The following is a 12,393-nucleotide window of genomic DNA, read 5'->3' as shown; positions in this document are numbered from 1 at the left end:
TGCCAAGATCAGGGAACTCGGAACTCGTACGGAAAGGGATCGTACTCTGCAACCTCCTGGCCCCCTGTCTGTGTGAATGCGGGCAGTGCGCGACAGAACGATCGTGGCCGTGATCGTGTAGGTTCCATGATCGGCAGCGCGCTTCTTCGTCGGGTTTATAGTTTTGCGCACCAGTCCGACAAGTTTCCAGTGTTCGGCAAACCAGATCTCCGGAAGGTCGGTTCCAGTTGGCGGCGCGTACGATCGCGGTCTCCCTATGCGCGTGCGTGTGCGAGTGGTTTAGTAAGCGAAGTGTGCGAACAGGCGAATGTTGTGTAAGCGCCGCTGAGCATACGAGATTAGCGCTTTGGACCACGGTTTCGAGGGTTCTGGGCCATCTTTCCGGGACTTGTCAGAACTCTCAGTCTGCTGGCGCTGCGTGGAGAGTTAGTGTGTTTAACGGTGGATCGTGCTAAAATCGGTGAATCAATCCTTGTGTGGGGAGCAGTGGGAGCTGTGAACCGAGTTGTGTGTGTGGTGGTATGGTGTAGTTGTGTGCGGTGCATTCGAAGCCAGAAACACTGCCCTGCTCAGATCCGTGCAGTACACGAACAATAGTTTACTGACCCTCGGGAGCGGACCAGAGGACCCCGGAACTTGTTCTGCAGACAGCGTTCGCTGGTACGTATTTGAGTGACTACTCTTTACAACAAAGTGCGGCTAAGTGAACGCACATCTTGTGTGAAATGACGACACACCGACACCAGACATCTTATCAGTTACCGTTCAGTAAAGGTCATCGCAAAGCGGCCACCCCAAGACGGTTCGCTTTTCCCGTTATAGCATCGAGATCATCAATCTCTTATGCTCCAGGAGTATAGGGACGAGCTCCCGGAGCTCGCAAAGTGTCCTGACTTTTGTTTTAGTCAGAGTTACTGAACGGATAATATCGATGGCGTGTAAAGGGGAACCACCGAGAGAACATGGGTGTGCCTTGACCGTGATAGTTCAAGGACGCGATTGATCTTTGCCTTAAACTCTTTGCCACTGCAAGCGGATTGGAATTTTCCGAAGGTTACGAAAACTTTAGCTTAAGCTTGAGTCACGAAGTCGTCCCAGAATCTCGCTCGCTCCGTATTCGCCTTGTCGCACGTTGATGGACCGGTTTTATTCAGTTCGCACAAGGAAAGTTGTAATCCATCGGAGCTCGAGGTTCGATCTTTGAGCCACCTTTTTCGGTGTTTGGTACACACCATTCGTATGCGTCAAAGGAGGTTTTACACGAAATCCTTGTGTTTGCGTTTGACAAATTATGAATCGTGTGTGCGTGTGTGTGTATTGGACAGATAACCCATTCCTGTGTCGTTTTTTGCATCCTGTTTGTTGCATACGTAATTCCTCAAGTGCATAAAACGAAGGCAAACATATTCCACGGTGATAGCAGGAGAGCCTTTTGGGGTCACCTCGCGCCTAACGAATATTTGTCTTGCCAAACAAATGCTCAAAATGGACACTGTTTCGTCTGTAGCTCCGTGCCGGTTTTCATGCCATTCATCTGAAGGTGTTCACAGATAAGGTGGACTGTTGTACGATTCTTCATGGTGCACATTGGGCGAACGAAACACTGTGACGATGAGCAGGTTTTATTCGTTTATCAATCTATGTAAACTCTACTACAGCTTGGGCAACGGTTTTTTATTTGAATTCAGATTTAAAAGTTTTTCGAATGTTGCTGCGATCAACTCCAATTCGGAGCAACGCTCGAATTCACTGTAATCAGGTTCCTCACTAAACCATTCACAATCGTCTAAACCTTATCGGCTGGTAAACAAATGCCTTCATCCTTGCGGGTATCAGCATGTTTCTGTAGCATGTTTTCACTAGAAACCAGAACTATTATTCCGATGCAAGGAAAAAACATTAAATGAAATGAGTGATCCAGGAAGTGGGCCTGAAAAAGCCTCTCCTGCAATCTTCGTTCCGTTCAATGCTGAATTTGCGAAACATAACCAAAGGAGATTAGACTCACCGTGTGTAGTTGTTTTGAAAATGTCTTTTTCATTTAATAGATATTTTCATAATAAATTCATTTACTGAAAAATTCTTTAACCAGCGCAATCGTGTGCCAGTGTTCTTGTTTGGTGCAATGGTATCGTATGAAATGATGTTAAACAAAGAAAAATGATCAAATGTGTTAAAACATGATCATCCATTGAATGTGATTAGTTAGTTAGAAATGCCTTTAATGTACAGAGTACGGCGTCTATCAAACATCGATTCGCATCGTTTTGTTGCCAAATAGAAAATGATACCTCGCTACCGTCCTTTGAATCCACTCTCGAGAGGTGTACAAAACAAAACAAAAACAGCAGATGGTATGTACCGGATGAGCGGTACGGCTCCGGTGCGGGTAATTAGACCCAAACTAATTAGCCTTCTGCTCTCTTTAACCACGCGTAGCAAATCTGCCACGTCGAGCCGTCGATTATGTTGATTCCATATCCTATTTCTGTCTTCATGTGGAGAACATAAAAAAACCACACCACACGATGATTCTTCGATTCGCCCGCCCATTACTTCCGATAGGTGTGCGTGTCGGGAACCGTGGAGGCGAACGAATAGATCAACCTCCTGGTGCCGCAAATGTGGTCAAAGTCAAACAACCAATCCTCCCCACAAGGCAGACGGAGTTTTGCAGACCCCGATGCTTTATCCTGCCCACAGCCCACGGGTGGCTGAAGCATAAATCGTTGATAGTAAGAGTGAAATCCGCTGAACCTGTTTTGCCCGTGCGAATTTCGTCTCGACTTCCACCAAGTCTAGGTGACAGTTCAGAAACCTTCGAATCGGTAGAGCCAGCGCGCGATGGAAGAAGTGGCCGTGACCGTGTCCCGCGTCGGCGTCACGTCGGAGCACTAGAAGCTCGCTGCTAAAAGCCATCCAGACGGACGTTCGTTGTGGAAGTAGGGAGTGTCCGTAACGAATTAAAGCCGCAACCACGCCGCAACCGGTTGGCGAGCACGAACCGGTAACCGTCGTCGGTGGTGAAGCATCTTTTTAACAGGCTCTAAACATTTTGCCACACAGTCTGCCTCAAACACTGGTACCGACCGGACGTTTGCCGGCAGGTCTAGGGCACTAGGAAAGGTTACAGCGCAACAGTTTGCCAGTGGAAGCCACCGACATCCTGCGCTGGGAGTGCTTCTGTTTCCGCTTGCTCCGTGTGTTTCCCGTGTGCTCTCGGACATTTTGGGACCAGTGCGACCTTCGGCGACCGAAGACCGATAACCGGGCTGACCTTTAGCGTCGAAGACCCCCACTACAAGACCGAAGTAAATATTATTGTTCCTCTTGCTCGTTCTACTAATCAAAGTTCCACATAGGCTATTGTGGTTATGTCCACCGCCTGGCCTGGCCGGATTCGAGCTGGATCGTTGCGTTACCGATCACCGATGTGCTAACAGCCTTCACAGCCGTCCAGTCTCCGTCCAAGTGCAAACAGTGCACACAGCACCGTGCTGCGACATCTGATCGCTACCTCTAATGGAGCTTTCGGAATGATGGGTTTTTCTGATGACGCTCGAAATCCGGTTTCGTGGGGAGGGAGCGATCGAAAATCCAAACCCGAACCGAGCCACCTGGTGTACACGTTCTTGGTGGCTTGTTCTAAAGTCGCTGCCGGTTTGTCTGCTCGGTGACCGTTCCATTTGGGCTGGTAAAGATTTATGGCACCTCAAACCGGTTCACTGCCACGGGCCACCGGTTGCTGCTTTTTGGAACAACATAGTACTGTTAAGTAACAGTGCTGCCATCGCCGTTCGGCTGATGTTTTGGAACGATCACTCTGGTATCCCGGAATCATGCGAAGAATTGGCGGAAAGCTAGAATGGGTGGATCCTCCAACAGTGTACTAATCGTTCGATCGTTCATTATTATCTGTCTTCCCATTTCAGATTCAGAGTCGCTCAAAATGCGCTTCACACGCTCCACCCAATGGGTGCTGGTAGTGGTGGCCACACTGCTGACGATCGCCAGTGGCCAAATCTCCAGTGTCGTAAGACAGCCACCCAGCCAGCAGTACAGCAGCCCGCAACAGCAACAGCAAGCGGCCCGCCAGCAGAAGTACTCGGGCAACATTAACCTCGTGTCGGACAGCGTCACCAACCTGGCCCAGCGTATCGCTCGGGCCATTTCGAATCAAAAGAGCAAAACGGAGATCTTCTCCCCGGTCAGCATTGCGGGCGCCCTGTCGCTGCTGCTGCTCGGTTCGGGCGGTCAAACGCAGAAGGAGCTGCTGAAAGTGATGGGCCTGGACACCGGGGCACTGTCCTTCCAGGACATCCATCTGGGCTTTGGGCGCCTGTTCCAGGATTTGGTGTCGAACGAGCCGAGCCTGGAGCCGCTCGTGACCTGGCGTCAGAACGACAAGTGCAACCGGTTCGATGAGGAGGAAGACGACGAGGACTACCCTCTGCCACCGGCGGCCAACAGTGCGAACGAGTAAGTCCGGGAAGCGTTTCGGGGCTGTCCCCTCATCGTGGACAGCGGGTCACTTTCGCCACTCCCCTGTGTGTGTTTGTTTCAAATCTCACCTTTCTTTGCACTTGCCAAATCCCGCGCTTATTCGGGATCGCAGTGATTCACACCTAGCGCCCAACAACCCGCTGTTACGGGGTCGCCTTACTGTCATTCGCCCAGTGGGGGATCGTTTCCGGTTTCAGGGTCTTCGCTTTAGTGAAATCGGTCGTGCGTTAGTGGTGGTGGTGGTTCAGGTGATGCTTTGCCAAGGGGACTTGGACTTAACACGGATCGGCCAGCAACCAGCAGCCAGCAGTCTGCGGGTTTGGCTCCGGGAGCTGCACACAGACCTAACCTCACAGAACTCACTTGCAGACACACCCTATTGCCACCGCCTTTCTGCCTTATCACCCTTCCCTTCTCTCTCTCTTACCCGAACACTCCGTATGCCCAACAGATTGCCGTCGCACCGGATATCGCTAGCGAACGGTATCTTTCTCCAGAGCGGGCTTCAGCCGGCCTACAGTTACGCTAACCTCACGAGCTACATCTACCAAAGCGTCGTGACGAACCTCGATTTCGAGCGTGACCCCAACGGGGCGGCCAGGTCCATGAACGGCTGGATCTCGGACGCGACCAACGGCAAGATACGCGAGGTCGTCAACGAGGGTATGCTGAGGGGTGCGCGCCTCGTCGTCGCCAGTGCCCTCTACTTCAAGGCCAAGTGGGAAACACAGTTCTTGCCCATCGTCACACGCTCCCGGCCGTTCTATCCGAATGGACAGCTCGAGCCAGCGATCGGCGTCGACACAATGTCCACGTCCGCGTGCTTTCCGTACTACAATGCGTCGCGGGAGTACGCTTTGGAGATCATTGGGCTGCCGTACGAAACGGCCAAATCGACGATGTACATCATCCTGCCGGATAACTCGAACCGTGCCCGGGTACAGGAGGTACTGGCGGGATTCAGTGCCGAAAACCTCAACTGGTTGATTGATCGAATGACGCAAAAGAAAGGCATGGTGTTTCTCCCCAAAATGGCCATCTCGAACCGCATCGGCCTCAATGGGGCACTCCGGCAACTGGGGATCAACGATCTGTTCCATCCGGGACGCTCCAATTTGTCCAGTATCTTGGATGATTCGTCCATAATCAAGCGATTCGGCAACACACAGCCACTGCCACCGACGCAGCAAGCAGTCCCACAGTCACGGCCTCCCCAACGGCCCCAAGGTCAACCGGTTCAACCGCAGGTTCCGCAGCCACAGCGTCCACCGCAAGAAAACCAGCTGCAGCAGAGCCTTACGTTTTCCTGGTGGACCGAGCAGGAATGCGCGCTGGTGGAAAACTGTCAACACGGACCCAACTCGCAGTGCGTCTGCACGTATCAGCCATCGTCCGACGAGTCCAGCGGCTGTGGCGCAAAGATGGTTGCTCTCTACTCCGATAACACCCAGAAGCAGTGTCCGATTAGCGTACGGCTCGGTTTGGGTACGACGTATATTTGCGCCAAGCGAGGCTACGAACTGGTAGGGCAATTCCGCAACCAGTCTGCTGCCTGTGAGACCAGAGCCGGCTGTAGGTCCGCGTGGTCGCAGTGCTTTTGCTGCCGGCAATCCAGTGTGCCGCCACAGGCTCAAACGCAAGCGCCCACAGTTCAACGGCCACAACCTTCCACAGCCCCGCCGGGTGCCACCCCGCTTGCCAGTAGATTTGGACCGGAGAGCACCGGAACTGTACTCCGGTGTGCACACATACCATCGTACAACAATGATGTTGCTTGCATATTGGGAGGCTACCGATGGATAGCGCAGCAAAGGATATGTATCGACCCATCGACGTGCCGGAAACTCCAGAAGCGTCAAATTAGCCCGCAACAACAGCAGCAACAACAGTCTCAGTATCAGCAGCAGCAGCAGCAGCCTCAGTCGCAGCAGCAGCAGCAGCAGCAGCCACAGCAGCAGCAACACCCAAGGCAACAGCAGCCATTTGTTCGCCAAGAACCACAGAGTCCGCAGCGGCCCGTGCAACAGCAGCCATTTGTTCCCCAACAAAGCCAGAGTCCGCAGCGTTTGCCCGTGCAACAGCAAAATCAGCAGCCACAGCAACCGCCACAGTCTCAACCGAATCTGCCGCTGTACGTGGACCAGGTCATCCATCAGGTCACGCTGGATGTGAACGAACAGGGCACGGAGGGAGGCGCCGTGACACTGGGCTTGATCGATCGCATTGGGCCAGCCTTCGTGTTCCACGTGGATCGGCCGTTTATACTGCTCGTGCGCCACGATGCCACAAAGCTGCCACTGTTCTACGGTGCGGTGTACGATCCGCGAGGATAGCGCCTTGTCTGCGGTTGAACGGTTTAGGCGTTTAGTGTACTCTCCTCGGTGGTATAGTTGTTAGTAGTACTGAAGTACGGCGGTTTGACGCTTTAACTGCCCCCCAAACAATAAAACAAGGCGTTGTATTATGTGTGTGGTTGTGTGACAAAACAACAAAACCGGAAACCAACTCATGGAATGAACCCGAAATTCTGTTCCCTAGTTCCAGTGATACTTGCTGCTCCGTCGAGTCCGCCAAGTACTGCTAGGATTGCTGGTACGGCGCAAACCAAACCTCGATCGCCGATCACTTCCAGTACACAGATGGGGTGTAGAGTTTGGGTGAACTGGGTTTACTTTTAGGGGGGGAAACTCCCACCTTTCCCAGTCACGGTCGTGATCGACTGCGAAGAGTATTGACTACAAATCCCCGCGCCCCGACCCGGGTTCGTCGCTTGTGATGATCCGTGGGCTTGACTGCGATGAACTTGACACAGTCCTGGTTGTGTGCGAAATCCAGCGAGCACCGTGACTGATAGATGCGCGTGTCAGATTGGCTGAGCGATGATCTTCGTCGTAAATGATCGTTTTATCTCGTATCTTACTACTCTCCGATCGTAGTGCAATCGGCGAGCAGTGTGTGTGTGTTTCTTTGCTTAACGGATTGTCACTAACTCTGGCCGGTGTGGTCGTGTTCACTTTTCCTCCCCAATGCCCTACGAGAAGCAGCGAACTTCCGGGTGAGTATGGTGTTACTACCTCGGTATTGGCGGTATTGGTTGAACTTTTCATTAGAAATCCCATCCGCGGATGATTGGACATGGCTTAGCAGTAGGTAGCAGTTTGGGTTCGCCGGGTTCTAGTGATTGCGGTGATGGTTTGGTTTAATAACCGTTCGGTGACTGGATGATTTGGTGTCGGAAGCGTTCACTTAACCATCCCCGCCTAAAGCTAATCGGGCTCATACGATATCATTCTTTAACCATTCTACCGCTCTCGTACCGCGGTCGTCACAGCTCAGTCTCGTAATTTGAATTTGGTTTTGTTTTCTTGGTCTCTGTTCGCCTTCGTTGCAGATCGAGCCATGATCAGCACAAAATATCGCTCGCCAACGGGATCTTCTTGCAGGACCAGTACAACCTCAGCCAGTGGTACCGGAAGGCATCGATGGACCTGTACCAATCGGAAGTGCGATCGCTGGACTTTGACGATGACCCAGTAGGCTCCACGAACACGGTCAATCAGTGGGTGAGCGAGAAAACGCACGGCAAGATACCGAACATCCTGGCCACGGCGCTGCCATCCACCACGACGCTGGTGCTCGCCAGCGCTATGTACTTCCGGGCCACGTGGCACAAAACGTTCATCGAGGGTGCAACGAAACTGCGCGAGTTCTTTCCCGACGGCTACGACCAACCGCCGATAATGGTGGACATGATGGGGCACGGTGGCTGCTTCCCGTCCTACGACTCGCCCGAACTGGACGCCCGCATCCTGGGAATTCCGTACAAGCGGCGGCTGAGCACGATGTACGTGATTATGCCCAACAATTCGACTCGCGCGAAGCTGCTCGACCTGATGGCCAAGCTAAACAGTGAAAACATCAGTCAGATGATCAACAATATGACGATCAAGACGACGATTTTGCTCTTCCCCAAGATGCACATCGGCAATACGCTCAACCTGAAGCGAGTCCTGGCGATGCTGGGCGTACGGTCACTGTTTACCCCCGATCGCAGCAACCTCACCGCCATGGTGTCGGAACCGCCGAGCGACTCGGAGCTGTTCTTCAATCGGTTACAGGACGTGACGTCAATGCCTGGGTGGGAAGGACGACCGACTGTCAATATTCCACCGTATGTCAGCAGCTCGAGCCCAAAGCATGACCTGACGCAAGGACTCACATTTTCGCGGGTGCAACCGAATGAACCGGATACTGACCTGGCCAGCGATGATGTTACCGGTACCCAGCCCGTAACGACATCACTTCCCGAGACCCGGGAACAGGTGCGCCCGAAGCGTGACGTTAGCTATAAGGCGCCGAGTAGCAAGCGAGGTCAGTCAGGGCCGCTTCGAAGCAAAGACTTCATCCTAAACAAGCGCATCGTCAAGGAGAAAGGACCGGTCGGCAAGAAGGGCCTACGAAGACGCATGAAACGAGCCACGACCGAAGCCGCGAAGGCTCTGTATGTGAGCAGCGCGATCCATCAGGTTGACCTGGACATCAACGAAATGGGCACGGAAGGCGGTGCGGCGACGGTCATCACTCTGAACCGATCCGGCTCCAGTGTTGTGTTCCGTGCGAATGCACCGTTCTTGTTGCTGATTCGTAACGATCGCACGGGACTACCGCTCTTCTATGGAGCGGTGTTCGATCCAACGGGCTGAAACGGCCAGAGCGAGGCCGAGTGAGCCACTGCTGCCTAGAGGTAGCACGAGCGCGATACTATTTCCAGATGGCCCAATGGGCAAGCTTTTACGCGATAAAACTGTTAGAGACACCTACTTAATGGAAATAAAGATAACTTTCACCAACAAAGATGCCTTGTCTAGAGTGTTGGTAGTTTAGTGCGATTGGGGAGAGGCGATTTCATGGCATGGCATTTGGTTTAATGTTTCTGTTTTCTGTTTCTCACACTGCAGCACGCAAGTCGAAATTCACCTGGCCAACGGAATCTTTGCCCAGGACGGAACCGCCTTCGATGATCGGTACAATGCGCTGGCCAAGAAGCTGTACAAAAGCGAACTCCAGTATCTGGACTTTGTGGGAAGTGAATCGAAATCGGTGCGCACCATAAACGGCTGGGTGTACAATCAGACGCGTGGCCGCATCGGTGATATCCTGTCGAACATCAGCCCCGAAACGATCTTGCTGATTGTCAACACACTCTACTTCCGTGGCCTCTGGGAGGAACCGTTCCTGAACCTGGCGACCCGTCCCCGGCGCTTCTTCCCCAACGGTCCCGATGGGCCCGGTTCGTTCGACGTGCCGACGATGGCCAAGAGCGGTTGTATGCCGTATTACTTGTGGAAGGAAGAAAACGTGCGCGTGCTGGGCGTACCGTACCAGCAGAACGTGACCATGTACATCTTTTTCCCGAACGATTCGACGCGCGCCCGCGTAACGGCGCTGCACGAAAAACTGTCCGCCCAAACGGTCAACGAGATTGTGACAAAGATGACCATGAAATCGGTATCGCTGCTGTTACCGCAGATGCACGTGAGCAATGCGTTCAGCCTGAAGAGCGCCTTCCAGCAGATGGGTTTGTACGCGCTGTTCGATCGTGAAACGGCCGATCTGTACCACCTGCTGACCAGCAAGCGGCGCGGGGACGGTGGCGAGGAGCTGGAGGACATTTTCGAAGCCCTGGAAGATACTAAGGAGAACGCGATCCAATATCTGATGAAGCAAAATCCGAACTGTGTCGTGCTGGAAAAGCAGGGTGTCGATCGGGTCACCTGTTTGAAGGATTCGTGCCGGCTCGGGGGTGACGTGTGTGTTTGCTGTGCCGATTCGGACGACGATTTCCGGCGGCGTCGACGGGACACGGCCACGGACTACGGCGGCGACCAAGCGAACAGTACGATCTACGTCACCGAGATGCTGCACAAGGTCGATCTGGTCGTAAACGAACGGGGAACAGAGGGTGGTGCGGCTACGGCGACCCTGATTGATCGGATTTCGTCTCAAATCACCTTCCTGGTGAACGGCCCGTTCCTGATGATCATCCGGGAGGAAACTACCCGTTTGCCACTGTTTTACGGGTCGATCTTTAGTCCGAAATAAAAGCGTTTGGGTTAAATGTTTAATGAATCCGTTATGGAATAAATATTGGCAAATAGGTCACAGTGGTACAATCAATTACACGATTCATTTGTGTTTTTTAATTCTGAAATTAATACTTGCAATAAAAAACTGAAGGGCTAAATATATCAATCTTTTAGAATGGATCAAGATCAAGACAATTTATGTAGCATCTTTATTTAATGGCGGATTTTGAATCCTAATCGATTAGGAGAATGAAGAAAAAGAGGTCAATAACGAAGATCGAACTTGCTTCACGAGAGATGACTAACATTACATTACATTTTCCGATTCTAACGGTGCACTCCAGAATTATTTGAGTGCGAGTCGAGTGCGAATTTAACCTTATCTACTCCGCACTATACTTTGTGCACTTCACTATCTAGCCTTGCTGGAACTCGAACTGGGTTGCACGACGATCAAGAGCTACACCACGAGCGCAAGGCTTACACCGTTGGTTATAAGGGCAATGTAACTTATTTTATGTTTTCAATTCAACGGAATGCACAGTCGTATTCGTCGTCCATAGCAAGGTCACAGGTTACGCCACAGTTTCCAGTTGACGGACTACTTCATCAACCTGTTGCCGGTCCATTTCGAAGCTAATCGTTGTGGCCTTTGCATCCACATCCCGACAGGCGAAAGTGACCGTACACAGTTGTTGGCGGATCGATGCCAGACTGCTGCTGCCCATTATCCAGCTAACATTCCAATCGAACCATTCGACCAACGGCACACCACCTTCCCGTCGGTTGACCTCGTCAATCAGTCGCTGAGCTATTTCCGCTTTCCGCAGGTTCACGATCTCCACTAGTCGATCTTGTTGCACCGTGGACAGATTAGTGAAGTGTGAACGAAACCGGCCGGCATCAAGCTCACCGACACAGTATTTGCGTAACACATTTTCGAACAGCTTGAGTGTCTTCAACTCTTCGCCAGCCCCCGACCATCCAAGAAGGCTCGCTAAGCGTTCACGAGTGCGCTGGGTTCGCGGTACCTCCACTGCGTAATCGATGAGAAGAAATACGGTCTGCAAGCGGCAAAAGGGGATGGAACTTTACAATCGCAATCCTTAAGAAACGCCAATCTTAGTTCTTGGTGCAACTTACTTCCGTAAAATCTTCTTCACTAGCGGGTGGTTTAATGATAATGTCGAGCATTTTGCAGCTGGATTCGTTCAAAAACAAAACAGAAGGCCAGTAAACCGATTCTGACAGAAACGTCAGAAACGTCAAGTACTGCACATCGATTGTTTACATGCGAAACGATCAAAACAAATCAAATAAGTCGATGATAGCCGAAAGAAAATTCAAATAAAATCCGTTGACTAAATTATTAGTTTTAATAATTAAATATTTATTATTAAAATTAATAATTAAATCCACAAATGATGTACGAATAGGTTCCAATGATCTTTGTGTACGCCACTAACTAATAACTGAAACTTTCTTTCCAAAGTAACCGTTTTACGCGGTTTCAATCGGTAATCGGTATTCGCTACTTGTCGCCCGCTCTAATAAGTTATTTGTATTCGTTTATTTTGATTTCAAATTTGATGATTCATCCATTACATATGCCAGAACAATGTTAGATCTTACAGCTTAATGTGACCACCTCTAGAAGCCTGGGACCCCTAGGAGTGTAGCAAACCATTCCTTGAATGCGTATCGTCGTTGTAGTACAAAAGATGAGCAGAAATTATTATTATTATATTTTTGTTTTTCAATGTTACATCGAACAACGTTTGTTTTTTGTTCCTATTCAAATAAC

The 12,393-nt window shown here is 51.3% G+C and overlaps 2 protein-coding genes across 3 annotated transcripts; one reads left to right on the top strand and one right to left on the bottom strand.

The window, feature by feature from the left end:
- The first annotated feature begins 202 nt into the window (after nt 1-202).
- Nucleotides 203-10,778, top strand: LOC128274041 (serine protease inhibitor 28Dc-like). Of its 2 annotated transcripts, none has more exons than XM_053012127.1 (3): nt 203-660; nt 3,933-4,479; nt 9,462-10,778. In XM_053012127.1, the coding sequence occupies exons 2-3, from the start codon at nt 3,950-3,952 to the stop codon at nt 10,603-10,605; spliced, it is 1,674 nt and encodes a 557-aa protein (XP_052868087.1). In that variant the 5' UTR covers nt 203-660; nt 3,933-3,949; the 3' UTR covers nt 10,606-10,778. The 2 variants fall into 2 exon arrangements, with proteins under 2 accessions (XP_052868087.1, XP_052868085.1); XM_053012125.1 differs by lacking the exon at nt 9,462-10,778 and adding an exon at nt 7,895-9,344.
- LOC128274043 (uncharacterized) lies at nt 10,748-11,800 on the bottom strand. The gene is made up of 2 exons (XM_053012128.1): nt 11,733-11,800; nt 10,748-11,653 (listed from the first exon to the last, which is right to left on the bottom strand). Exons 1-2 carry the CDS (start codon nt 11,781-11,783, stop codon nt 11,165-11,167), a joined length of 540 nt encoding a protein of 179 aa, XP_052868088.1. The 5' UTR covers nt 11,784-11,800; the 3' UTR covers nt 10,748-11,164.
- Nucleotides 11,801-12,393: the final 593 nt, after the last annotated feature.

The sequence above is a fragment of the Anopheles cruzii genome, chromosome 3 (assembly GCF_943734635.1).
Source record: "Anopheles cruzii chromosome 3, idAnoCruzAS_RS32_06, whole genome shotgun sequence".
Taxonomy (NCBI): Eukaryota; Metazoa; Arthropoda; class Insecta; order Diptera; family Culicidae; genus Anopheles; species Anopheles cruzii.
The sequence above is the reverse complement of the archived record's forward strand: the minus strand, read 5'-3'. Positions and strand labels throughout refer to the sequence as shown.